The sequence below is a fragment of the Podarcis tiliguerta genome (genome assembly GCF_965153285.1).
Source record: "Podarcis tiliguerta genome assembly, chromosome: 3".
NCBI classification, from domain to species: domain Eukaryota; kingdom Metazoa; phylum Chordata; class Lepidosauria; order Squamata; family Lacertidae; genus Podarcis; species Podarcis tiliguerta.
This window is the reverse complement of record NC_139536.1, coordinates 5,094,624-5,120,357: the sequence shown is the minus strand read 5'-3', so window position 1 is coordinate 5,120,357 and position 25,734 is coordinate 5,094,624. Positions and strand designations below refer to the sequence as shown.

At 47.4% G+C, this 25,734-nt stretch overlaps 1 protein-coding gene across 2 annotated transcripts in view; it reads right to left on the bottom strand.

The window, feature by feature from the left end:
- Nucleotides 1-1,825: 1,825 nt before the first annotated feature.
- The window catches only part of LOC310673929 (uncharacterized protein C8orf74 homolog), an 83,068-nt gene continuing 59,159 nt past the window's right edge, over nt 1,826-25,734 (bottom strand). For both annotated transcript variants that reach the window (XM_083432765.1, XM_083432766.1), the window contains 2 exons: nt 5,861-6,261; nt 1,826-2,774 (listed from right to left, as the gene is read on the bottom strand). In XM_083432765.1, coding sequence (XP_083288891.1) covers nt 2,409-2,774; nt 5,861-6,261 — 767 coding nt within the window. In that variant the 3' untranslated portion in view covers nt 1,826-2,408. The remainder of the gene's footprint in view (nt 2,775-5,860; nt 6,262-25,734) is intronic.

Sequence of the window (25,734 nt, the reverse complement as noted above, 5' to 3'; positions counted from 1 at the left end):
TAGAACAATAGACAAGTAGGATCCTAGAACGCAACACCTGGTTGGCTTGCAGGAAAAGACCAATCAGGCTCCAGGAGGGAAGCAGAATCAGCCAATCAGACGGGACTCATTGTGTAAATAATGTATATAAAAGCCTGAGGTTTGAGGGGCAATTCAGTCATTGTTTTACACGCTGCAATAAAGAGCATGAAATCACTACAGGACTCCGAGTATATTTCAAGGACATTAGTCGTCTTGCCGTGGTCTCAGGAAGGAAATTGCCCAATCTGCTTGGATTCAGGGCACCAGCCCCAACCGATGTCTGATCTTCCCCTGAAACCCCACGGAAGGCGAGAGCAAGACTCCCGAAAATATGGCTCAGAAGTCGAAAGCAATGGATGGGGTGTTTGGAAAGGGTGGGGTCTCCAAGGCTGACTTACCTTCCTGTTTGATTTGTTTACGAAAGGGCAGAAGCGAGAGGAAGACCTGAGCGGAATGAGAGGTTAAATGCCACTGGATTTGCTTAAAATATCTGGATTTGTTTTACGTGCTTTTAAATAGTGTGTGTATGTGTGTGTGATATTTACTCCCTACTGCAACATAGTGTGCACACTCGCTTACTTAGTTTTCCAAACATTCTCCCTGAATGCTGAAGACTGGATAATAACAATGCATTGAAATAACCAGACTGATTCAGTTTACGTTGATTACACCCCATCCAACATTTCTCTGATGAAAATAGGGAGTCCTATTCCATACCCTCCAACATTTCTCTGATGAAAATAGGGACATACCATTCCATACCCTCCAACATTTCTCCAGTGAAAATAGGGACGTCCTTTTCCATACCCTCCAACATTTCTCTGATGAAAATAGGGACGTCCCATTCCATACCCTCCAACATTTCTCTGATGAAAATAGGGACATACCATTCCATACCCTCCAACATTTCTCCAGTGAAAATAGGGACGTCCTTTTCCATACCCTCCAAAATTTCTCTGATGAAAATAGGGAGTCCTTTTCCATACCCTCCAACATTTCTCTGATGAAAATAGGGACATACCATTCCATACTCTCCAACATTTCTCTGATGAAAATAGGGACGTCCCATTCCATACCCTCCAACATTTCTCCAATGAAAATAGGGAGTCCTTTTCCATACCCTCCAACATTTCTCTGATGAAAATAGGGAGTCCTTTTCCATACCCTCCAACATTTCTCTGATGAAAATAGGGACATACCATTCCATACCCTCCAACATTTCTCCAGTGAAAATAGGGACGTCCCATTCCATACCCTCCAACATTTTTCTGATGAAAATAGGGACGTCCCATTCCATACCCTCCAACATTTCTCCAATGAAAATAGGGAAGTCCTTTTCCAACATTTCTCCAATGAAAATAGGAACGTCCTTTTCCATACCCTCCAACATTTCTCCAATGAAAATAGGGACGTCCCATTCCATACCCTCCAACACTTCTCCGACGAAATCAGGGATGTCCGGAGGAAAAGCAGGGCATTCTGGGATTAAATCAGAAACTGGGATGGCTTCTGTAATAGAGACACTTGGAGGGTCTGTGGTCAGTATGTGTGCAACTGGGATTCTGTGCCCATTATCACCCACAGATGTGGTCTATCCCTTTGAATGGGATGTGTCACATTTTGACAAATTCCCAGCCACGCTCTGTGTGCAGCCAGAAGCTGGATCGGGACCGAAGGCTGCGAACTAGCAAACAGGGCTACGCCGGCTTAAGCAGATTGTTCTCAGGATTGCCTGCCAGGGGGAACTCAGGGGGCTATTTAAAACAATGCCCCCCCAAAAAAAAACCCCACACGCCAGCTTGAGTTGAAAGAAATATTAAATGTTTTAGTTTATTTGGAACAGTAAAGACAGAGGGAAATCATGATGAACGCCTTTGCAACATCCAAAACAGTCTCTTCATCCTTCCATAGGCCTGGCAGGAAGAATTTTTGTTGAGAAAGATGGAACGAAAACCTCTGATGTTTTGGTGAATGTTGCACCTACATTTAGGTGCACACATCTGTTTGGGTTTCTCTGTAAATCTCTACCCCTGTGAACAAAGAGACTTCGGCTTTGTTCTCAGTGAGGGAGTTAACCCGTGTCTGGACGAGACAGCTGAAGGCTGCAAGTTGGAGGGGTTCGCGAGAGAAAATTATCTCCATGGAAAACCAGCGTGTCAGAGAAGAAGGCAAGGGACTTCTCCCCTGACGCACAAGTTTTCTATGGGATGTATCTGAAGGAAAGTGAGGTCCCACCTGCAGTCTGAGGTGGGGAAGCCCCAGGCACAGATTTACTGTGGCCCTGAGAATCCTCCTCAAGACCAGAGGATGAAGAAGACCTGGAAAAGAGGAGACAGGCATGGGATTGAGAATGTCAGGGCATGCCTGGGAGAACCTGAACACTGCCCTCACTTCTTTTTCTTCTTTGACTTCTCCTCTTTCGCAGCCTTCTGCGCCGCCTTCTGCGCCTTCTTCTCCGCCTTCTTCTCCTTCTCTCTCTCCTTCTCCCTCTCCTTCTCCTTCTCCCTCTCCTCCTTCTCCTTCTCCTTAATCTGAGCCTCCAATATTAAGTCCTTCAGCCTCTTCTGCTTGCTGGCCTTCCTCCCATCAGGGCTGTAGGGTGGCGGGTAAGGGGCAGGCGGGTTGAGGAGCAAGGCCTTCTTCTGGAGCCGGAGCTGAAGGATTTCAAAGGTGGCCTGGATCTCGTTTTGGATGATATCGTGCAGACTCTGGACCTGGGCCTTAATCGCTTCTCGGACAAGAGACATCAGAGTCTGGAAAACAAACACAGGGCATTGTGGCTTCTGACATTTCCGCTAGACTTAGAATGAACCTGGGCTTGCTGCCCGGGCTTCCAAAATGGTTACCTAGCACAGCAAGGTCGTTTGAGGTTGTTGAGCATGTCAACCTCAACCTCAAATTGTTATTGGCATATACAGTCGTACCTCAGGTTACAGACACTTCAGGTTACAGTCGCTTCAGGTTACAGACTCCGCTAACCCAGAAATAGTACCTCGGGTTAAGAACTTTGCTTCAGGATGAGAACAGAAATCGCGCAGCGGTGGCAGCAGGAGGCCCCATTAGCTAAAGTGGTGCTTCATGTTAAGAACAGTTTCTTTTTTAAAAAAATAACATTTTATTAAGACTTTCACATAGAAAAAAGAAAAAGGAAAATACAAAAAGAAAAAGAAAAACAAGTAAAAACAATTCCATTTTCATAGTATTTCTTACATTTGCTTGTTTCCCAGACTTCCCCACACCTCCCCTCTCTGTATTCCAATTCAAATATTTAATCAGCAAATCCCTTCCCTCTGTCTTATCCTTATCTTTATCTTAGTGTATTATACCTTTAATTCTTCATCTTTTTAACCTTCGAATTTTCCATACTCCTTCACCACATTATTACTAATAACCCTTTAACCTCCATCCAACATCATTCTAACATTCATTAATTTTATAATATTTCTGTAAATAGTCTTTAAATTTCCAGGTTTAGAACAGTTTCAGGTTAAGAACGGACCTCCAGAACAAATTAAGTTCTTAACCCGAGGTACCACAAAATTCTGAAAGCTTCAGTGCAATAAAATCACCCGGCAAAATCGGCACCTAACAATTAAAACGCTGTGGTACGGCATTCGCGAATCCTCATTGCATGCCACAGAAACTTGGCAACCATCTCCATCTTAACGTGTTCTCCGAGATGTGGAAAAAGGAAAAATGGGACATTTCCAGATCAAATCAGAAACTAGGACTGCTTCTGTGATTCCTGGACTTTCCCTGGAAAATCGGGACACTTGGAGGGTATCCACTGTTAAAATTAGATTCCCACGCCTGCTTGCAAAACAGGTGCATCGTAAACAAACATGGCCGCCGCCGGCCGCCATGTTTGCCCCCGATATTTGCAAGGCCTGCCGCTTCTCAGCAACTAGCTCTGCAAAGGTTTTGACCTTGCGCATTCCGAGAAGCCAGGGTGGAGCTTGGGAACTGGCAAGCAGGCCGGGGAGGGGCCGGGGAGAGAGTGTGGGGGCCAATGTGGGTCAGGGATGCAACATTTGTGATACTTGTCAGCAGAAGCCGTCAGGCAGCTGTGAGGACTGGCCTCTTGCCAAGCTCCCAGGAGCTGATCGAGGTTGGAAGAGAGCCATCGGATCTCGAGGACGTCCACGGCAGCGGGACCCAAGCCCAGGAACCGGGAAGGATGGGTGCTGGGGTTCCCCCCCCCCCATTTGCGCACAGGGTGGTACACTGAACAACCCACTGAGCACTCCAGGATAGACGTCTCGGCTCGAGTTCAAAAGGTGACGTTCTCTGAACTCACCCGCGGCCGTTTCTGGCAGCGCGTTGAGGAGCACACGTGTAAGCATTAATTGCCAATTAATTCCACTCCGTAGATGGGCTGGCAGTAATAGTAAAAACACGTCGGAGTTTCATTCGATTTCCTCAAACAGTGCGCTCCCAGGCAGGGAAGCAAGTCTCGGCAAGGATCAGATTTTCCATCTCGAGGGCGATAAGACGCGTCGCAGCTTGATTATGCAGATCAGGGCTGGGGAGAAAGTTTTGGACGAGGCAGCCACAGATGTAACTCTGAAGTGCTGTCAACAGGCTGCTGGAACCGGGAGACTCAAAGGCCGTAGTTTTCCAGCGAGTGGAACCTGTGGTGCAAACTGGGATCGACGCACCAGATCCCTAAGTGAGAAGTACCACACCCTGGGGGGGGGGGATTACCTAGGGGGCTGGAGGTTTGAATCAGGGTGCCAAGGGCCACTAAGCGCTACTACTAGAGGCAGTGAGCTTCCGAACCCCAGTTGCCAGGAACTGAAGTGTCAAGTTCCAGATGCTACTATTAGCATAAAGGGGTGGCGATGTGGGTTAAACCACAGAGCCTAGGACTTGCCGATCAGAAGGTTGGCAGTTCGAATCCCCGTGACGGGGTGAGCTCCCATTGCTCAGTCCCTGCTCCTGCCAACCTAGCAATTCGAAAGCATGTCAAAGTGCAAGTAGATAAATAGGTACCGCTCCGGCGGGAAGGTAAACGGGGTTTCCGTGCGCTGCTCTGGTTCGCCAGAAGTGGCTTAGTCATGCTGGCCACATGACCCGGAAGCTGTACGCCGGCTCCCTCGGCCAGTAAAACGAGATGAGTGCTGCAACCCCAGAGTCGGCCACGACTGGACCTAATGGTCAGGGGTCCCTTTACCTTTACCTTTAAAGGTACCCCGACCATTAGGTCCAGTCACGAATGACTCGGGGTTTGAACCGCCGACCTTCTGATCGGCAAGTCCTAGGCTCAGTGGTTTAGACCACAGCACCACCTGCGTCTCTTTACTATTAGCATAGAAAGACGTTAACAGCTGGGGGCGACCTTGTGCACAAGATCGCCTTACCCCGACAGGTGCCCACTCGACCGCTTCGATCCACGGAATTGCCACTACAAATGCCACGCAATACCCCGACCCCCATTTACTGGCTCTTGGTCATTTGGTGCCCTTTGGAACTCCCCGCCTATTGATCTCAAGCAGGTGCCTTCACCATATTCTTTTTGGCGTCTGCTGAAGGCATTCCTGTTTAGACAAGCCTACCCAGCTGCTTAGGGACGCAGGTGGTGCTGTGGGTTAAACCACAGAGCCTAGGACTTGCCGATCAGAAGGTCGGCGGTTCAAATCCCCGCGACGGGGTGAGCTCACGTTGCTCGGTCCCTGCTCCTGTCAACCTAGCAGTTCGAAAGCACGTCAAAGTGCAAGTAGATAAATAGGTACCACTCCAGCGGGAAGGTAAACGGGGTTTCCGTGCGCTGCTCTGGTTCGCCAGAAGTGGCTTAGTCATGCTGACCACATGACCCGGAAGCTGTACGCCCCAAGCTCACCTCTTTCTCCAGGGTCGCCGTTTGCGTCCGGACGCTCCTGTAGACCTCCTCCAGCATGTTCTCCCTCTCTTTGCACAAGGTGGCCCTGATCCGCTCCATTTCGGCCTGCTTTTCCTCCTCCGCTGCAGAGACTGCGGCCAGCTGCTGCTGGTACTTCCAGGCCCTGATTTCCGTCCCCCGCCTCAGAGGCAGGGGCTTGGGGGGAGCGTAGACCTCCAGGCTGGCAAAGGTCTGGCAGCGGTCCCTCTCCTGCGCCAGGACAAACTGGTGCAGCCCATAATGTTTGATGAAGGTGTTGTGGAAGTAATCGCAGACGGCACGCAGGTGGAAGTCCGGAAGAGTCACCCGGAAGGCAGCGAGCTTTTCCTGCAGGAGTTTGATGGCTTGTGAGACGGGCAGACCTGGAGCAGAAGGGAAGAAACTCTCTTTTTTTTGCATTTATACCCCACTTTTTCTCCCCTAAGGGGCTCAATTCAGTGTGCATGGTTTCTCCCCACCCCCATTTAATCCCCCCCCTAATTTTTATTAAATTTTCTTTTTACATTTTAGAATATTCATTTAAACAACCGTTATGTACTGAGTTGAATAGGATCCAAAAGGCAGCAGTCTGATTGGTCCTAGAACAATAGGACTCAGAATGCAGCAGTCTGATTGGTCCTAGAACAATAGGACCCAGAATGCAGCAGTCTGATTGGTCCTAGAACAATAGGACCCAGAATGCAGCAGTCTGATTGGTCCTAGAACAATAGGATTCAGAATGCAGCAGTCTGATTAGTCCTAGAACAATAGGACCCAGAATGCAGCAGTCTGATTGGTCCTAGAACAATAGGACCCAGAATGCAGCAGTCTGATTGGTCCTAGAACAATAGGATTCCGAATGCAGCAGTCTGATTGGTCCACAGGAGCCACCCAATCCAGCTCCAGATGGAAGTAAATCCACAACCTGATTGGCCTACAGGTGAATCCCGGAATTAACCAATCACGTGGGGCCCATTGTGTAAATAATGTATATAAAGCAGACATTCTGGGGGAACTTCCATTCTTCCTCACCACTATGAGCTGAATAAAGAGCATGAAATCCACACTTGACTCCGAGTATATTTCAACAACCTTAATATGTCGATGACTTCCCTTCGTCTGTCTCCGTGGTTCATTTTGTGTAACATAAATCTAAAAGCCTTTTAAAACAGTCATATACTACACGTGCATTACAGGGAATTATTTTAAACTCTCTTCACATATAAAGTTGTTTTTAATCGCTTTTTACGTTTTTTTTCCTGTGACGTTGCCTTGAGATATTTCACAGGAAGGAATCCTTGGATGGAATCAAATAAACCGACAGTATCCAGATTACAGATTTAATAAATAACATTGTGGTTTTTAATTCCTTTGTGGGGAGCTTAGAGCAGCTTACATGTGCCTCTCAGGCTGGTTTCTCGGGCTGCAAAGACGACGATTTGATGTTTTGCTTATATTATTCTATTTTTTAAAAAATCACTGCGTGTAACTGTGTTTAAGGGGTCTGAGGTCACTGCCCCAAGCAGCTCACAATCGGAACTGGGTGACAGAGAGGCATCCACAAGAAAAAGTCTGTGGGAAAAGGGGCAGGAGAAAATTGGAGGGGGCGGGGAGAAGATGTGATTACACCCTTTTAGGGTGACCATGGCAATGCGTTATATGTAGGGCTGCCTCTGGAGACGGTTTGGAAACTTCATGTTATGTACTGAAGTTTTCACCCTGGGCCAGCAGGGGGATACTGTAGATAGTTTTCACTCAGGTCCGCATATGCATATAAGGAATTGAAAGTGACGTTCAGTGATTGGATAGTTACAGAAAGTTGTTACTGTTGCTTTTAGTTGAGCTCTATATTAGCAGGTTGGCTGAACCCTTCAGTTCTGTTCTGTTCTGGCCTATGAATAAACAAGAGCTGTCTGAAAAATCGCTGTGTCGTCTGATATGTTCATCCACAACTTAACACTTCAGCCAGTGGAGATTTCAGCGGCCAAGTTGCACAACAGAGCAAGACAGTCTGAGCATATTGCACCGATCCTGGTATGACTGCACTGGCTACCAATTAGTTTCCGGGCTCAATCCAAAGTGCTGGTTTTGACCTATAAAACTTTCAATGGCTCAGGACCGCAATACCTCAAGGACCACCTCTTTCCATATGAACCTACCTGGAACCTGAGATCATCTTCTGAGGCCCTCCTTTGTGTGCCTCCTCCTCAAGAGGTCTGGAGGGTGGCAACAAGAGAGCAGGGCCTTCTCTGTGGTGGCTCCCTGTCTGTGGAATGCTCTCCCCAGGGAAGTTCGCCTGACACCTTCATTATACACCTTAAAAACGTTCCTTTTTAACCAGGCTTTTGGTGGACCTGATTGACATCCTATACCCTTTTAAAATGTGGCTCTTTTGGGGGATTGGGGGATGTTATTGGGTTGTTGTTTTTATTCTGATTATATATATTGTGATCTTTTCTGTGAACTGCCCTGAAACCTCCTGGTATATGGTGGTATATAAACTCAATAAATTAATAATAAAAATAATGACAGAGTACAGTGGTGCCTTGGTTCTCAAACTTAATCCGTTCCGGAAGTCCATTCCAAAACCGAAGCATTCTAAAACCAAGGCTCACTTTCCCATAGAGAGTAATTCAAAATGGATTAATCTGTTCCAGACTTTTAAAAACAACCCCTAAAACAGCAATTTAACATGAATTTTACTATCTAAAGAAGCCATTGGTCCATAAAATGAAAGCAATATTCAATGTACTGTACTATAAAATAAATAAGATACTATTGTATTGTACTATTGTGTATATATATATATATTCCCTTACATACACTGATGATAGTCATTGTTTGGATGGGGGGCTTTTATCCATTTCTGCAGTCATGCAATCAATCAATCAATCAATCAATCAGTAGCTGAAATGGGTTCCACACAGTCACAAAAACAAGTCACAGAAATGAAGTCACAAGGCACAGTCGCAAAAACAAAGTCACAAGTCACAGTCACAAGTTAGTCCCATAAAATGAAGAACAAGTCACAGTCAAAAAACAGAAAAAGCCACACAAAGAAAAACTTGTACTTTTCCTATACATTTTTGCTGACAACAAATTTATTTATACCCTGTCCATCTGAATGGGTTGCCTCCTTGAGAGTTGTGTGTTTCGGGGGGTCCTCCACGAGCCTAAAAGAGGTAATGATATCTATGTGACAACAGCTGCCAAGATGCTCATAAAAATTGGAAAGGGAGAAAAATTCCACCAATGAAAGAATGGCAAATTAAAATTTGTGAATATATACATCTGGCAAGACTCACAGCATTCATAAAGGGGACAATCGGACCCAAAATTATTAAAAGAATGGGGATGTGCTAAAGAGTATATGTGAAAACATTGTTCTGGAGTAAGTATATCGGTATGTAACGAATGAAACTTTGCAGGGTTAAAGAAAGAGGAAAATGGTGCAAAAAGTACAACGATAGAGGCAATCTACATTAGACACAATTTAGAAAGAGTAAAAATTTCAAGGTCTTAGAACAAAGGAAGGAAGTCAATATGTGTATACGTACGTAACAATCAGAATGATGATATGGATTTATTTGTAGATGTGTGCTTTTGTTTTTTTTCTAGTGTTTTGTTTTGTTTTGCTTGTTTGTATTGCTTTATTTTGGATTCAGTGTTTGTAATTTTTGTTGTAATTTTGCATTGGAAAAAAAGGGGGTGGGGGAGAGGCAATGACAAAAGCATTCCTTAAAAAATGCTCCCTGGATTCGGAAAATCCAACTAATTACCGGCCAGTTGCTCATGTTCCCTTCTTGGGCATGGACCCTGAGTGTGGGTCAGATCCAGGCTCTCTTGGAGGAAACCACTCTTCTCTTTTTTAAAAAAACAAACATTTTTATTAAGTTTTACAATAAGTATAAGACAACAAAAACAAGAAAATAAACTACAACACAACAAAAACAAAAGAATACAACAACACACAAACACAAAACAGCAAAAAATACAATAAAGAAAATTTTTATCCTCATTACCTTCTTGGCATTAACTTATTTCTCCGACCTCCCCAGACCTCCCTTCCCTGTATTCCAGATCATATATTCTATCAGCAAATTCCTTCCCTCTGTCTTAATTTGATTTTGTCATAATTTTTATATCCTAATATAACTGTATTTCCTTCTATCTTAAAATATTAGTTCTTTTTTACTCTTTACATTTTTTTACTAATAACCTTTTACATTCAATCTGGAGTCATCAGACATTCATATCTTATAGTGTTTCTGTAGATAGTCCTTGAACTTCTTCCAATCTTCCTTCACCGTTTCTCCTCCCTGGTCTCTGATTCTGCCAGTCAGCTCTGCCAGTTCCATATAGTCCATAACTTTCATCTGCCATTCTTCCAGCGTGGGTAGCTCCTGTGTCTTCCAATACTGTGTGATGAGAATTCTTGCTGCAGTAGTAGCATACATAAAAAATGTCCTATCCTTCTTATGCACCTGTTGGCTAACCATGCCCAGGAGAAAGGCCTCTGGTTTCTTCGGGAAGGTGTATTTAAACACATTTTTCAGTTCATTATAGATCATCTCCCAGAAGGGGAGGAAACCACTCTTCTCGACCCATTTCAACTGGGGTTTGGGTTTTGACATGGAGATGCCTTTGGTAACCCTGTGTGATGACCTTTGCCAGGAGAAATATGCTGGAGGAGACTCTTGGGAGTCCCATGGACTGCAAGAAGATCAAACCTATCCATTTGGAAGGAAATCAGCCCTGAGTGCTCACTGGAAGGACAGATCCTGAAGCTGAGGCTCCAAGACTTTGGCCACCTCATGAGAAGAGAAGACTCCCTGGAAAAGACCCTGATGCTGGGAAAGATGGAGGGCACAAGGAGAAGGGGACGACAGAGGACGAGATGGTGGGACAGTGTTCTCGAAGCTACCAGCATGAGTTTGACCAAACTGCGGGAGGCAGTGGAAGACAGGAGTGCCTGGCGTGCTCTGGTCCATGGGGTCACGAAGAGTCGGGCACAACTAAATGACTAAACAACAGCAAGTGTCTCTTGAAATCCTGCTCGGTCACCCAGCGGTTGTCAATATCATTGAGCATGTTATTTTCCCAGAGCGGCTTCCTACATGGATGGCTGTCTCCAGAGTGCGGTGCTTGGGAAGTGTTCTTCTGCCCCATGGAGTCTCCGGTGTGGGGTTCCACAGGGTTAAATTTTAACACCCACACACCCACACACCCGCATGAAACTGCTGAGTGGGGCCACCTGGAGTCTCAGAGCACGTTGCCAGCAACACCTTGATGATCCCGAGCTCTGCTTCTCCTTGACACCTGCAGGTGTGGCAGGGGGTGTGCTAGACTGAAGTCTGGCCTCAGCAATGGACTGGACGAGAGCCAACAAACATTTATGCTCAATCCGGGCAAGATTGAAGCACTATTAGTGGGTGGCTCCCTAGACAGGATGGGCAGGGTGTGGCCTGCTCCAGATGGGGTTACACTCTCTCTGAAGGAGCAGGGACATAGCTTGTGGGTATTTCTGGATCCACAAAAAAGCTCAGATGACTTTGGTAGGGCAAAGAGCCTTCCATCAGCTTCGGCTGGTGGCCCAGCTACACTCCAATCTGAACGGGCATAGCCCAGTTTCTGGTGTCTTTGTTCTGGCAGTCTTTGCATTAGTTTACATGGAATCTTCTTCTTCTTCTTCTTCTTCTTCTTCTTCTTCTTCTTCTTCTTCTTCTTCTTCTGCAATCCCTTATAGCTGAGTAAGATTGTCTTCCATAAACATAGTTTTAACACTGAGCCCATAAATGACTGTGGAGGCCAATTCTGGATCCACACATCCTTCCACAGTGGGGACATAGTTTTCTGGGCAGGAGTTGATCACGGTGATGGTTTGCCAAGCGTGCCTTCCTCTTAGCACGTTTCTTCCTTGCATCCTGAGTTTGAGTGTCTTCAAAGTCCATGACACCTTTGGTAAAGGCTATTCTCCAGCTGAAGTGCTCGCCGGCCAGTGTTTCCCAGTTGTCGGTGTTTATACTACATTTTTTTTCGACTTGCCTTGAGAGAGTCGTTCAATATCTTTTGTTGACCACCCGCATTACACTTTCCCTTTTTAAGTTTGGAATAGAGTAGTCACTTTGGAAGATGATAATCAGGCACCTGCCCAACATGACCAGTCCAACGAAGTTGACGTTGAAGAATCATTGCTTCGACACTGGTGATCTTTGCTCCTTCCAGTACACTGATATTAGTTCGCCTGTCTTCCCAAGCGATGTGTACAATTTTTTGGAGACACCGTTGATGGAATCTTTCGAGGAGTTGGAGATGGCATTTATGGTCCCCGTTTCACAAGCAAACAGTAAATAGAACCATAGACCTGTACAGTCAGAATCATAGAGTTGGAAGAGACCACAAGGGCCATCGAGTCCAACCCCCTGCCAAGCAGGAAACACCATCAGAGCACTCCGGACATATGGTTGTCAAGCCTCTGCTTAAAGACCTCCAAAGAAGGAGACTCCACCACACTCCTTGGCAGCAAATCACACTGTTGAACAGCTCTTACTGTCAGGAAGTTCTTCCTAGTGTTTAGGTGGAATCTTCTTTCTTGTAGTTTGGATCCATTGCTCCGTGTCCGCTTCTCTGGAGCAGCAGAAAACAACCTTTCTCCCTCCTCTATGTGACATTCTTTTATATATTTGAGCATGGCTATCATATCACCCCTTAACCTCCTCTTCTCCAGGCTAAACATGCCCAGCTCCCTTCGCCGTTCCTCATAAGGCATCGTTTCCAGGCCTTTGAAGGGACCCAAAGGGCCATTAAATTCAACCCCCTGCAATGCAGGCAAAACTTTATACTTATGCTTGTGCAGAAGACCATGGGATCTGGTGTGTCAGATGACCCATCTCCACCACTGGCTGGGAGTGGGACTGACAGGAAGAATCTCAAACTCCTGCCCGTTGCCCGCATTACTCCCAAATATTTCCATCTCTGCAGAAGAACTTGAGGTGTCTCAAGAGGACAGCAGACATCTGGGAGCCAGTATTTGAACAACATAGCAATTAATACTGAGCAATATTTATCTAATGGGATACTACAGCTGACATCATTTATTATCTCTCCCATTTTATATTTAAAGGCTCTTGTCTCAGGGCGGGTGGCGATGAGAGATCCTTGTTCCTTTCGGCTATTGTTTAGAGAGCGACGTTGAGTCAATAAGGCGGAGCTGTAAAGATCCCAATAAATATGGATTTGGGATTTTATTGGCTGCAGAGAGAAGAAGGCGGCTGCCTCCTGTCCGCAAGGCTCGAAACAAATCAAGAGTTTGAGAAATGGTCTCAAGGCAAACAATGAGACGGTCATTTTCACAGCTTCTTGTCCCCTGTCCTTTATTTTTTTGATGCACTAGTAGCGCCAATCATTTCGCTCGACAGGAAAGAGCAGGCAAATGAAGCTCTGCTCATTTTAGATGCCTAACCTAAAGCTTATCTTGTCCACAATCACGAAAAAAGAATGACATTGGAGCACAGATTCCACTAAATGTAAAATACCGCAGCTTCACCAATTTTAGGCTGGTTCGGGAGGGTTTAGAACATTGCTCTGGTTACCAAGGCTGCGTGCTTTTCGAGAGGTTTTGCTGCAGGGAACAGAATGATTAGATTACTTTAAAACTGATTCTTTGCAACATCGCCGTCGTCCTCAATAGCTGTAGAATTACTTGGAATAACAAGTTTCAGGACGAAACAGCAAAGAGTCTTGTGACACCCGAAAAGCCAGCAAATATATTATGGCACTTTCATGGGCTTTATGCCTACTTCATCAGATTCATGGGTTGTTATCCTGAATTACACACAAAAACACACACAGTTATGGGGTGTGTGCAATTGTACACGGTGGGTTCAGAAGGAAATGAAAGGCAGAAAATTATAGGTGGTGATAATTACCTTATAATAAGGGCCATTAAAAAACAGTTGTTGATAACGCAGACATCTTGGCATCGGTAAACCAATTAAGGCATAAAGTGTGATTAAAATCGATTATGCTGATTCAATACACAAGGGAAACTCTTGCTCTGGTGCACATCCAATGACTTTATGCTGCAATGTGACTTTGGAGATCCTTAGTTCAGTGACCTTAAGGTCAGCTGCAGAATATTCTGGGAGGCTGAAATGCCCGCTTCCCTGATTATTAGTATTATATAAATTATGAGGGACGCGGGTGGCACTGTGGTCTAAACCACTGAGCCTTTTGGGTTTGTTGATTGGAAGGTCGGCGGTTCAAATCCCGCGACGGGGGAAATTCCCATTGCTCTGGTCCCAGCTCCCGCCAACCTAGCAGTTTGGAAGCATACCAGTGCAAGCAGATAAATAGGTACCACTGCGGTGGGAAGGTAAATGGTGTTTCCGTGCACTCTGGTTTCCGTCACAGTGTCCCGTTGCGCCAGAAGCAGTTTAGTCCTGCTGGCCACATGACCCGGAAAGCTGTCTGCGGATTCCCTTGGCCTGAAGGCGAGATGAGCACCACAACCCTATAGTCGCCTGGAACTGGACTTAACTGTCCAGGGGTCCTTTACCTTTACCTATTTAGTGGAACCTCTACCTGCGACCATAATCCATTCCGGAGGTCCATCCGGAGGTCAAAACGGGTTGCTGGGAGAGGTGCCATTGTGTGCAGGCACGGGCGGGAATTGCTGCTTCTGTGCAGGCGCGAACGGCGATCACCGCTCTTGTGCATGCGCAACCAGCGGCAAACCCACCAGTTACTTCTGGGTTTGCCACAGACAGTGGGTGAAATGGACGCAAGCATCCAGGAATCCTTTACCTTATAAATAATTCTATTAAATTTTATTAAATTTGAATACTCCCCTTCATCTGAAGATCCCGCGGCGGTTCACAACAGAAAAACTGTGTTGTTTTAATTTGTGTGAGCCACCTTGAGTCCTGGTCTTGAGGAAATGCAAGATACAAAAAAATATCTCAGGTGTGGAGTCCCGAAGGAGGTTGGATGGTGCCTTGCACCACTGGTGGAGAAAAGGGGGATGCAGCGGGGGGTGGTCCACCCCATGTGTCATCCCTGAAGGGGGGTGACATCACCACTGCCACCCCCCCCGGGACACGCACCGGTGCACCCCCATAGGACCAGTGGCGTAGCGTGGGTTGTCAGCACCCGAGGCAAGGCAAGTAATTTGCGCCCCCTAACCTGTGGATTTGCGCCCCCTAACCCTAACCCCCAGATGTTGTGCCCAGTGCGGCCGGCCCCCCTGCACCCCCCACGCTACGCCACTGCATAGGACGCCACCACCGGTGCCCCCTCTGGAACACGCACCGCCACTGCCGAACACCCCTGGGACACCCCCTGCCACCAGCGCACCCCCGCGGGCTGCTAGCCACGTCCCCAAGGGCCGCTGCGGGTGCTGGAGGAGCTAGCTCCACCTCTGCCTTGTACGCCTCCTTCCAGCAACTCCTGCAGCCCAGCTGGTTCCCAACGTGTTGTTCTGCTTTACTTTGGACCACAGCCATGAGGCCAAGTGGAGAGTCTTGTTGTCCGAGCAGCCCAGGACCTCCATACACACTGCCCAGGCTTGGGTCCCAGGGAGGTCACTTTGGTGCTGCAGAAGCAGCATTTGACTTCATCCCCAGAGGCTCACTCCCTTGTCTCTCGAGACAGGCGGGTACCAAATCCATCTATCTACCAGTGAGAGCCAGTGTGGTGTAGTGGTTAAGAGCGGTAGTCTCGTAATCTGGGGAACCAGGTTCGCTTCCCCGCTCCTCCACCTGCAGCTGCTGGGTGACCTTGGGCCAGTCACACTTCTTTGAAGTCTCTCAGCCCCACTCACCTCACAGAGTGTTTGTTGTGGGGGAGGAAGGGAAAGGAGAATGTGAGCCGCTTTGAGACTCCTTAAAGGGAGTGAAAGGCGGGATATAAAATCCAAAACTCTTCTTCTCTTCTTCTCTACCTATGTCTCAATCATCTATCTATCCCCTGCCTTTTTTTACCCAGCAGGGACTCCAGGGACCTTACAGATACAGCAAGAATTTAACCTCTTGCTGGATTTAACCTCCTTCCGCCGGCCTGTTAGGCAGAGCTATTCCGCCTGTCCCTTAATTTGAATTCAGCCTGATCTTTTATTTCCCTTCTCTTACCTCCCCCTCCCCTTTTATGAAGATCACCCGCTCTGAGACCCCACAGCTAATTCTCCCCTGGCCTCCTCGCTGGCCCAAGTAGGACCAATTCAGCCAGCTAGCCCTGGGGATTATCTAATTGATTTTTGATTTTTAGTGTTATTCATGTTTTTATACCATATTTTATGCTGCTTTTATAATTAAGTGTTTTAAAGTGTTTTAAATTTGTTGTTAGCCGCCCTGAGCCCGATTTTTGAACCGGGGAGGGCGGGGTATAAATAAAAAATTATTATTATTATTATTATTATTATTATTATTATTATTATTATTATTATTATTATATTATTATTATTATTATTATTATTATTATTATTATTACTACTACTACTATAGAAGAAGAAGAAGAAGAAGAGGAAGAAGAAGAAGAAGAAGAAGAAGAAGAAGAAGAACAACAACAACAACAACAACAACAACAACAATTCTGGTTCAGTCGGCAGAGCCTCTTAACCTCAGGGTTTTGGGTTTGAACCCCATGTTGGGCGAAAGATTCCTGCATTGCAAGGGGTTGGACTAGATGACCCTTGGGACCCCTTCCAACTTTGCAGTTCTATGGTGAAACAATACGCAACCCAGAACCCTTTGACATCCACACGTCTCCAAACACAAAGAATCAAACAGCAGGCGAAATTTGCACCAGAATGCCGAGAGGACTTTCCGAAAGGATTGAAGAGAGAATCACAAACCGGCGCAGAAACATGAAGAAAAGCAAGTTGAAGGTTGCTAAAGTGAGAAACGGAAATGGGCGGGTTCTCCCGCGACAAGACGCCTCTTGTCGTTCCCCTTCAGCACCTCGCAGGCATCCCACCTACGAGGACATCACAGGTCTTTCCTCCAGAAATTGGCCTGGTTCCCGCTTGAACAAAGCCCTCCCTTTGAGAGCCGCCACTCACGATTCCCACCGGGGTGAGTTGAGGAAGTGGCACGTTGTTTGTGGGGGCTCCTTTGGAAAGCTGGGGAGGGGGTGGAAATACAGATGCTGAAAATGAGAGCCGCACCGGGACACCAAGGGGTCGAGGGGTCTTCAGGCCCCCCAATAAAGCATTTGAGGGGGTTGATGGGTATTGCAATTTGAATGGTGTGTGTGCGTGTGCCATGTCATGTGATTGATTACATGGCATGAGGGTTACCTGGCTCCCCCAATATTTCATTCTAGTTGCCATCCCTGCCAGGCAGCAAACTGGCATCAGGGGTTGGGAGCACCTCTCCTAGAATCATAGAATCATAGAGTTGGAAGAGACCACAAGGGCCATCGAGTCCAACCCCCTGCCAAGCAGGAAACACCATCAGAGCACTCCTGACATATGGTTGTCAAGCCTCTGCTTAAAGACCTCCAAAGAAGGAGACTCCACCACACTCCTTGGCAGCAAATTCCACTGTCCAACAGCTCTTACTGTCAGGAAGTTCTTCCTAATGTTTAGGTGGAATCTTCTTTCCATTGCTCCATGTCCGCTTCTCTGGAGCAGCAGAAAACAACCTTTCTCCCTCCTCTATGTGACATCCTTTTATATATTTGAACATGGCTATCATATCCCCCCCTTAACCTCCTCTTCTCCAGGCTAAACATGCCCAGCTCCCTTAGCCGTTCCTCATAAGGCATCGTTTCCAGGCCTTTGACCATTTTGGTTGCCCTCCTCTGGACACGTTCCAGTTTGTCAGTGTCCTTCTTGAACTGTGGTGCCCAGAACTGGACACAGTACTCCAGGTGAGGTCTGACCAGAGCAGAATACAGTGGCACTATTACTTCCCTTGATCTAGATGCTATACTCCTATTGATGCAGGCCAGAGGTTTGGGGTATCTTAGAACAGACAGCCAACAATTGCCTGAGGGAGGGGGGGTGGTAGAGAGAGAGAGAGGAGTCTGCCAGCCGCAAGAGCAACAGCCAGGCCTCTTTAACTCCCAGCCAAATCCCCATTAACAGGATCTTGTCTCTTAAGCTGGGAAATGTGAAGGCTTGTTTGTTTGCCTTGATCTGCAGAGTTTGAGGATGACACTCTTGCAAACAGAGAGTGTGCAGGGTAAAGGTGACCCAAAGGACATCTCCCCACTTCCCCATAGCATTGCAAAAGTGCGTTTGTGGGCCTAAATGTCCCTACCAAGGGATTGGGAAGAAATCTGGCTTGGCTTTGCCACTGCCATGCCCACCTCAAAAACCACGCGCAAACAAAACGTTGCAGTTCTCTTGATTTTAAGACGTTCCCCAACAGAGAGGTAAAAGGACCCCTGGATGGTTAAGTTCAGTCTAAGGCGACTATGGGGTTGCGGCGCTCATCTTGCTTTCAGGCTGAGGGAGCTGGCGTTTGTCTGCAGACAGCTTTCCGGGTCGTGTGTCCAACAGGAAGCCACATTCCACAGATCCCCAAAGAGAGGCAGCCAGCACCCTCAAATTCACCCAAACTCCCTTCTTTTTCTTTGAGGAGAAAGCTCAGCCCCTTGCCCTTCCTCCTCCTCCTCCTCCTCCACCTTTTAACACGGTTTTAAGAATGAGTCCGTGACTGTGGAGGCCAATTCTGGATCCACACGTCCTTCCACAGTGGGGACATAGGTTCCCGGGCAGGAGCTGATCACGGTGTGGATTTGCCAAGCGTGCCTTCCTCTTAGCACGTTTCTCCCTTGCGTCCTGAGTTCGAGTGTCTTCAAAGCCCAGGTCACCTTTGGTAAAGGCTGTTCTCCAACTGGAGCACTCGCAGGCCAGTGTTTCTCATTTGTCAGTGGTTATGTTTTTGGAGGACACCTGTGCGTGAATTTGTTTTATTTGTTTAGATCGGGGCATGCTGACCAACACACAGTCTTCGCAGTAGGGCTCTGTTCCGATGGCATGAGTAGTCACGACAAACCGGTAGATTCCTATCTGCTGCAGCCTTCATCCGCCTTCACAGCCATTGTAACATATCGCTTGTTATCACCTGCCTGTTCTGCCGTTGAGAACTTCTTGGGTCATTCTTTGTCTAGCTCCTTCCCTTTGACCTCACCACCTTGGGTGACCCTGCTGGGAGTACAGTGGTACCTCAAGTTAAGTGCTTAATTCATTTCGGATGTCTGTTCTTAACCTGAAACTGTTCTTAACCTGAAGCACCACTTTAGCTAATGGGGCCTCCTGCTGCTGCTGCGCCGCCGGAGCACGATTTCTGTTCTCATCCTGAAGCAAAGCTCTTAACCTGAGGTACTATTTCTGGGTTAGCGGAGTCTGTAACCTGAAGCGTATGTAACCTGAAGCATATGTAACCCGAGGTACCACTGTACGAGATTCCTGACGGCTTCTCTCACAAGGGTCAAAGGAACATGCAAGCCCACTCACCATGACGAGGTGATGATCCAGGGCACATAAGAAGAGGATCCTTTTCTCACAATGGGCAGCTAGAGCTCTGTGGGAATCCAACAAGACAGACCTTCCATGTGTCCCTATTTTTAAGGGGCAGTCCTGGATTTACAGAAGCCATCCCAGAATCAAATCTGATGTCCCTGTTTTCAGTTGAGAAACATGGGAGGTGAAATATACTCGGAGTTGAGTGTGGATTTGGAGCCCACGTGATGCATAGTGGTGTAGGGTATTTAGAGTGTGGGTCAAGGGCCTGGGAGACCTGGGTTCAAATCCCCACTCCCTCTCGGCCTAACCTACCTCGCAGGGTACCACTTGTATTGTCTACTCTGGCTGGCAGCTGCTCTCCAGGGTCCCAGGCAGGGAGTCTTTTCCAGCCCAACCTGAAGATGCCAGGATGATCGAACCTGGAACTTCCAGCAGGCAAGACAGACGTTCTGACACGGAGCTATAGCCTATAGAGAGTGTGGTGTAGTGGTTAAGAGCGGTAGACTCATAATCTGGGGAACCGGGTTCGCGTCTCCGCTCCTCCACATGCAGCTGCTGGGTGACCTTGGGCCAGTCACACTTCTCTGAAGTCTCTCAGCCCCACTCACCTCACAGAGTGTTTGTTGTGGGGGAGGAAGGGAAAGGAGAATGTTGGCCGCTTTGAGACTCCTTTTGGTTGTGATAAAGTGGGATATCAAATCCAAACACCTCCTCCTCCTCCTCCTCCTCCTCCTCCTCCTCCTCCTCCTCTTCTTCTTCTTCTTCTTCTTCTTCTTCTTCTTCTTCTATTGCATAAAGCTATCTCTGGTTACTAGTTACGATGGCTGCTGCCGGCCTTAGAGACAATTTGCCTCTGAATCTCAGTGGCTGGGAAACACAAGCGGCAGAGGACTTTCGCACTCAGATCTTGCTTGTGGGCTTCCCAGAGGCATCCGGTTGGCCCCATGAAAGCAGAAGACTGGCTGGGTTAGATCTTTAGTCCAGTTGCGGACCTACGTTTTGTGGGCCCTAGAACTTGAACTGCTATGGGGGCCCCTTCGCAGCCAGCAACGAGATCTGGCTAACCACTGTTTTCTTCTTTCTTTTCGTATCATTTTTATAAAGTCTCCAAAAATATTTCAAAGCCTTCCATAAAGCAGGGGTCAGCAAACTTTTTCAGCAGGGGGCTGGTCCATTGTCTCTCAGACCTTCTGGGGGGCTGGACTATATTTTGGAGGGGGGGAATGAACGAATTCCTATGCCCCACAAATTACCCAGAGATGCATTTTAAATAAAAGGACACATTCTACTCACGTAAAAACATGCTAATTCCCGGACCGTCCGCGGGCTGGATTTAGAAGGCGATTGGGCCGGATCCGGCCCCCGGGCCTTAGTTTGCCTGTTGTTGTTGTTTAGTCATTTAGTCGTGTCCAACTCTTCGTGACCCCATGGACCAGAGCATGCCAGGCACTCCTGTCTTAAGGTAAAGGTAAAGGGACCCCTGACCATTAGGTCCAGTCGTGACCGACTCTGGGGTTGTGGCGCTCATCTCGCTTTACTGGATGAGGGATCCGGCGTACAGCTTCCGGGTCATGTGGCCAGCATGACTAAGCCGCTTCTGGCGAACCAGAGCAGCGCACAGAAATGCCATTTACCTTCCCGCCGGAGCGGTACCTATTTATCTACTTGCACTTTGATGTTCTTTCGAACTCCTAGGTTGGCAGGAGCAGGGACCGAGCAACGGGAGCTCACCCCGTCACGGGGATTCGAACTGCTGACCTTCTGATCGGCAAGTCCTAGGCTCTGTGGTTTAACCCACAGCCCCACCCTGTCTTACCCATGCTTCAATACCTTTCATTTCATCCCGCTGCCTTCCCCTGGGGAAAACCACTCTATAGCGGTCAGTTGGAGCAAACGGCAATTCAGGTTTTCTCTGCGTGGACGTTTGCTCTGATTCAGCGGGTTTTCCCTGGGAAAGGAGCAATTCTAAGGGGGAAAGTGCCCAGACCCATGCTTTCTATACATGGAACAAGTGGCTGAGCCCAGAATGGCAAGGGAACAAGAATTCTAACCAGTGGCGAAAGGATCAAGACTCCCATTCCTCCTGTCTTTTTTCTTGAGACTGGCTTTGGCTTGTGTTTGGAACGGGCGGGGAGCCATCAGGGGAATGTTACACATCTAATTTGCCCCCGAGCCAAATGTGTAACATCTAATTTGGCCCTCAGCCCGGCGAGCGAGTCTCTGGGTGGTTGTGTATCCTTGCACAGCCGTGTCAAAAGACTCCGCCGCTGTGTGTTTTCCAAAGCCCCCTGCACACAAAAAAAAGTCGGTTCACGTTGCGATGTTTTTTTACGCTTAATCTGAAATGGATTCTTGTTTGGTTTTGCCCCCCACAAACTTTTGTTTCTGGGGATTAGCTCCCTGGCTCACCCTGCCTCTTTTGCAAGACTTCAATCAGTCGTTTTATCATCTCACACTTCCCTCTCCCCCCCCCCCAGTAGGCTAAATTGGAAAGCGCAGGACTGATTTTTATTTTTTAATGGCAGGGCAAGGGAGGTGCAAGTCCCTTCCTGACTGCTCCAGCATGCCCCTGGCTCTTCTCACCCTCCCTCTGACACTCGCCAGGTGAAAGCAGGTAGATAAGATTTCCACGGCAGGATAGGCTCAGGGGTGCTGTGACAAGCCTCTCGGGGGTTCGTCGAACATGTGACAGAAAAACAGGGATCATGCCAAGGCCTACTGCCCCTGAACCATTTCAGAGAGCTGGACCATAAAGAAGGCTGATCGCTGAAGAATGGATGCTTTTGAATTATGGTGCTGGAGGAGACTCTTGAGAGTCCCATTAACTGCAAGAAGATCAAACGCATCCATTCTGAAGGAAATCAGCCCTGAGTGCTCACTGGAAGGACAGATCCTGAAGCTGAGGCTCCACGACTTTGGCCACCTCATGAGAAGAGAAGACTCCCTGGAAAAGACCCTGATGTTGGGAAAGATGGAGAGCACAAGGAGAAGGGGACGACAGAGGACAAATGGTTGGATAGTGTTCTTGAAGCTACAAATGTGAGTTTGACCAAACTGCAGGAGGCAGTGGAAGACAGAAGTGTCTGGCGTGCTCTGGTCCATGGGGTCACGAAGAGTTGGACATGACTAAACGACTAAACAAGCTTCTCTTGAGAGCTTTTCTCGTGGCTGAAAGGTGCAGTACAAATGCTCCAAATAAATAAAACAGGTTTGTTCCCTCCCCCACCCCCCGAAATTGACGTGCCACGTGGCCCATTTAGCGTTTGCATAAATGGCAACAGCACTGGGGAATCTCCAGCCTATGGGTCTGAGTAGGCCCAGCAAGTGAGGACCATGTTCCCCCATATATTCCTCTCTGGCAAGGGGCACTGCTGAGGCCAACACAGAGCTGCGCTTAGTTCCTTCTACAAACACAACTTTTAGTGTTGTACTTCCAGCCCTCTGGAACAAGTTACTAGCTGAAATTATACAAGTGCCTAGCATTATGATGAATGCTTTAGGTGAGATTCCCACATTTCAGGGGCTTGGACTATTCCAACAATCCATTCAACACCTGAAGATGTTTTTGCTTGAGAAGGCATCCCTGGTGTGTGGCTCATTTTAACCGTGCTTTTGTAGAAATGGCTTTGTTTTTAGACTTTGTGGAAATGGTTTGGTTCATTTTAAAGGGCTTGCGTTTGCGGCAAGAGGGCATTTCATCTTATTGTAGTCTTGTGCAGTAATAAGACAATAATTGTCTTATTATAACGTGCAGAACGTGTGCAGAAGAGGGCGACCAAGATATCGAAGAGTCTGGAAACCAGGCCTGATGAGGAACGATTGAGGGAGTTGGGTATATTTAGCCTGGAAAAGAGAAGACCTGGAAAAGAGGCAATATGACAGTCATCATCAACTTTCCAAAGGGCTGTTCCATATCCCATGGAAGACAGAGCCAGATTGTTTTCTGGTGCTCCAGAGGGCAGGACTAGACCAATGAATTAAAATTTAAAGGGAGATACCTACTAAATATTCAAAAGAACTCTCTTCCTCGGGAGGTTTGAATGGCCACCTGGGCTTGGACTAGGTGACACTTGCAGTCCCTTCCAATCCTACACTTCTATAAATTTGTAAAATAAATGATGGCAGAGCTTTGGGGAAGGTAAAGACACAGCGCCCTGCAGAAAGAGGGTTTGCTATGCAAGATTCACTGTACACTGGTACCTCGGGATGAGAACAGGATCCATTCCGGAGCCCCGTTCGCATCCTGAACATAACGTAAGATGTGACAGCATGTCTGCACATGTGCGGGTCATGTTTCGCCACTTCCGCGCATGCGTGTGATGTCATTTTGACCGCCTGCGCATGCGCGAGTGGCAAAACCTGGAAGTAACGGAGCACTGTTACTTCCAGGTTGCTGCAGAGCACAACCCGAAAGCGCTCAACCTGAAGCGTATTTATCCCGAGGTATGACTGTACAGGGGATGTGGGTGGCACTGTGGGTTAAACAACAGAGCCCAGGACTTGCCGATCAGAAGGTTGGCAGTTCGAATCCCCGTGACGGGGTGAGCTCCTGTTGCTCGGTCCCTGCTCCTGCCAACCTAGCAGTTCGAAAGCATGTCAAAATGCAAGTAGATAAATAGGTACCGCTCCGTGCGCTGCTCTGGTTCGCCAGAAGTGGCTTAGTCCTGCTGGCCACATGACCCGGAAGCTGTACGCCGGCTCCCTTGGCCAATAAAGAGAGATGAGTGCCACAACCCCAGAGTCAGTCACGACTGGACCTAACGGTCAAGGATCCCTTTACCTTTATAACTGTACAAGGCACCTGCTTCATGGAGTTTTCCAACAGGGCAAACACAGTTGGAGCCAACCCAGAGATTTCTTTTTGCGTGGAAAAGCCGTATGCCCGTTGAGCCTCTTTCACACTGGCACACAGTGGGCAGGGACTGGGGGCATGGCCGATGGACACACCAGCATCCGATGGTGGGGTACGCACCTGTGATCTTGCTCCCCCTTCAAGCTTTCACTGGATATGTACAGATGCAGGTATAATAGGTAAAGAGGTACCAAGAGAGGATAAGGACTTCTTCATGTGTGCAAGGACAGCAGCGAGAATGCTACTTGCCCAGAAAGGAGAAGTACCGACCAAAGAAGAATGGAAGACGAAACTGATGGGAATATGTGGAGATGGCGAAACTGACGGGGGAGATGTGAAACCAGGAAGATTTCTAAAAGACCGGAGTAAATTTTTAATTTATTTAAAAGACCACCATAAACAGTTAAAACCACTGGCAGGGATGTAATGACACTTCTAAAGTGGGATCAGCTATGGTAACTATCGATAGATAACAGCTGGACAATGGTAATAAGATGCAGTAAATTTAATCTTAAATATGGAACCCCTGGAGGGAGGGAAGGAGTGCAATAAAGATGAGGATTCACCTAATAAACTGTATACACTGGTCACATATGTGCCAGTTACCACTTTCAGAAGCCTACAGACTGTTAATGTGGATGAAAACTAATCTTTCATTACAATAAAAATGTTATGACATTTTTTTCCAAAAAGGAACATTTTAATGTAATGTTTGAAATGGTTAAAGTTAAAATTGTGACAAACTAAATTTTTTTTTAAGGGAAACAAAACCCAAAACCCAAAATGCACGCTTCTTCCATGATGCATGCAGTGACACATATACGGGGTCGAAAGATAAAGGGTCACAGCGCAACAGCAACTGATCTGCCGCAAGTGAATCACGCTATAAATCCTATTTAAATATCCCACCCCTAAATGCAGGAATCTAATCCTTCTGGGCTGAGGGGGTGGTAGAGACAGAGCCACACCTTCCTTGTGCCCAAATCAGGTGATGCTTCGCCTGCTCTGACTTGGTGACCTATTTAGGAGCTGAGCAGCACAGAACCAGGAAGAGTCTCTCTCTCTCTCTCTCTCTCTCTCTCTCTCTCTTTCTTTCTTTCTTTCTTTCTCTCTCTCTCTCTCTCTCTCTCTCTCTCTCTGCCCTGCTGGTTTCTCTGTGCGACAGTGTTTGTATTCTTGAATAATCACCATCTTTCTCTCTAGGGATGACAAACCTGTGGCACTACAGCATGAAAGCTCTCATTCCCAGCCCCCCAGCTGTGGACCATACCCTCCGACATTTCTCCGATGAAAATAGAGATGCACCCCCTTCAACATTTCTCCAATAGAAAGGGGGACTCCCTATTCCATACCCTCTAAAATTTATCCAGTGAAAATAGGGACACCCTACTAAAGGGATGTGGGTGGCGCTGTGGGTTAAACCACAGAGCCTAGGACTTTCAGATCAGAAGGTCGGCGGTTCGAATCCCCGCGACGGGGTGAGCTCCCGTTGCTCGGTCCCTGCTCCTGCCAAGCTAGCAGTTCGAAAGCACA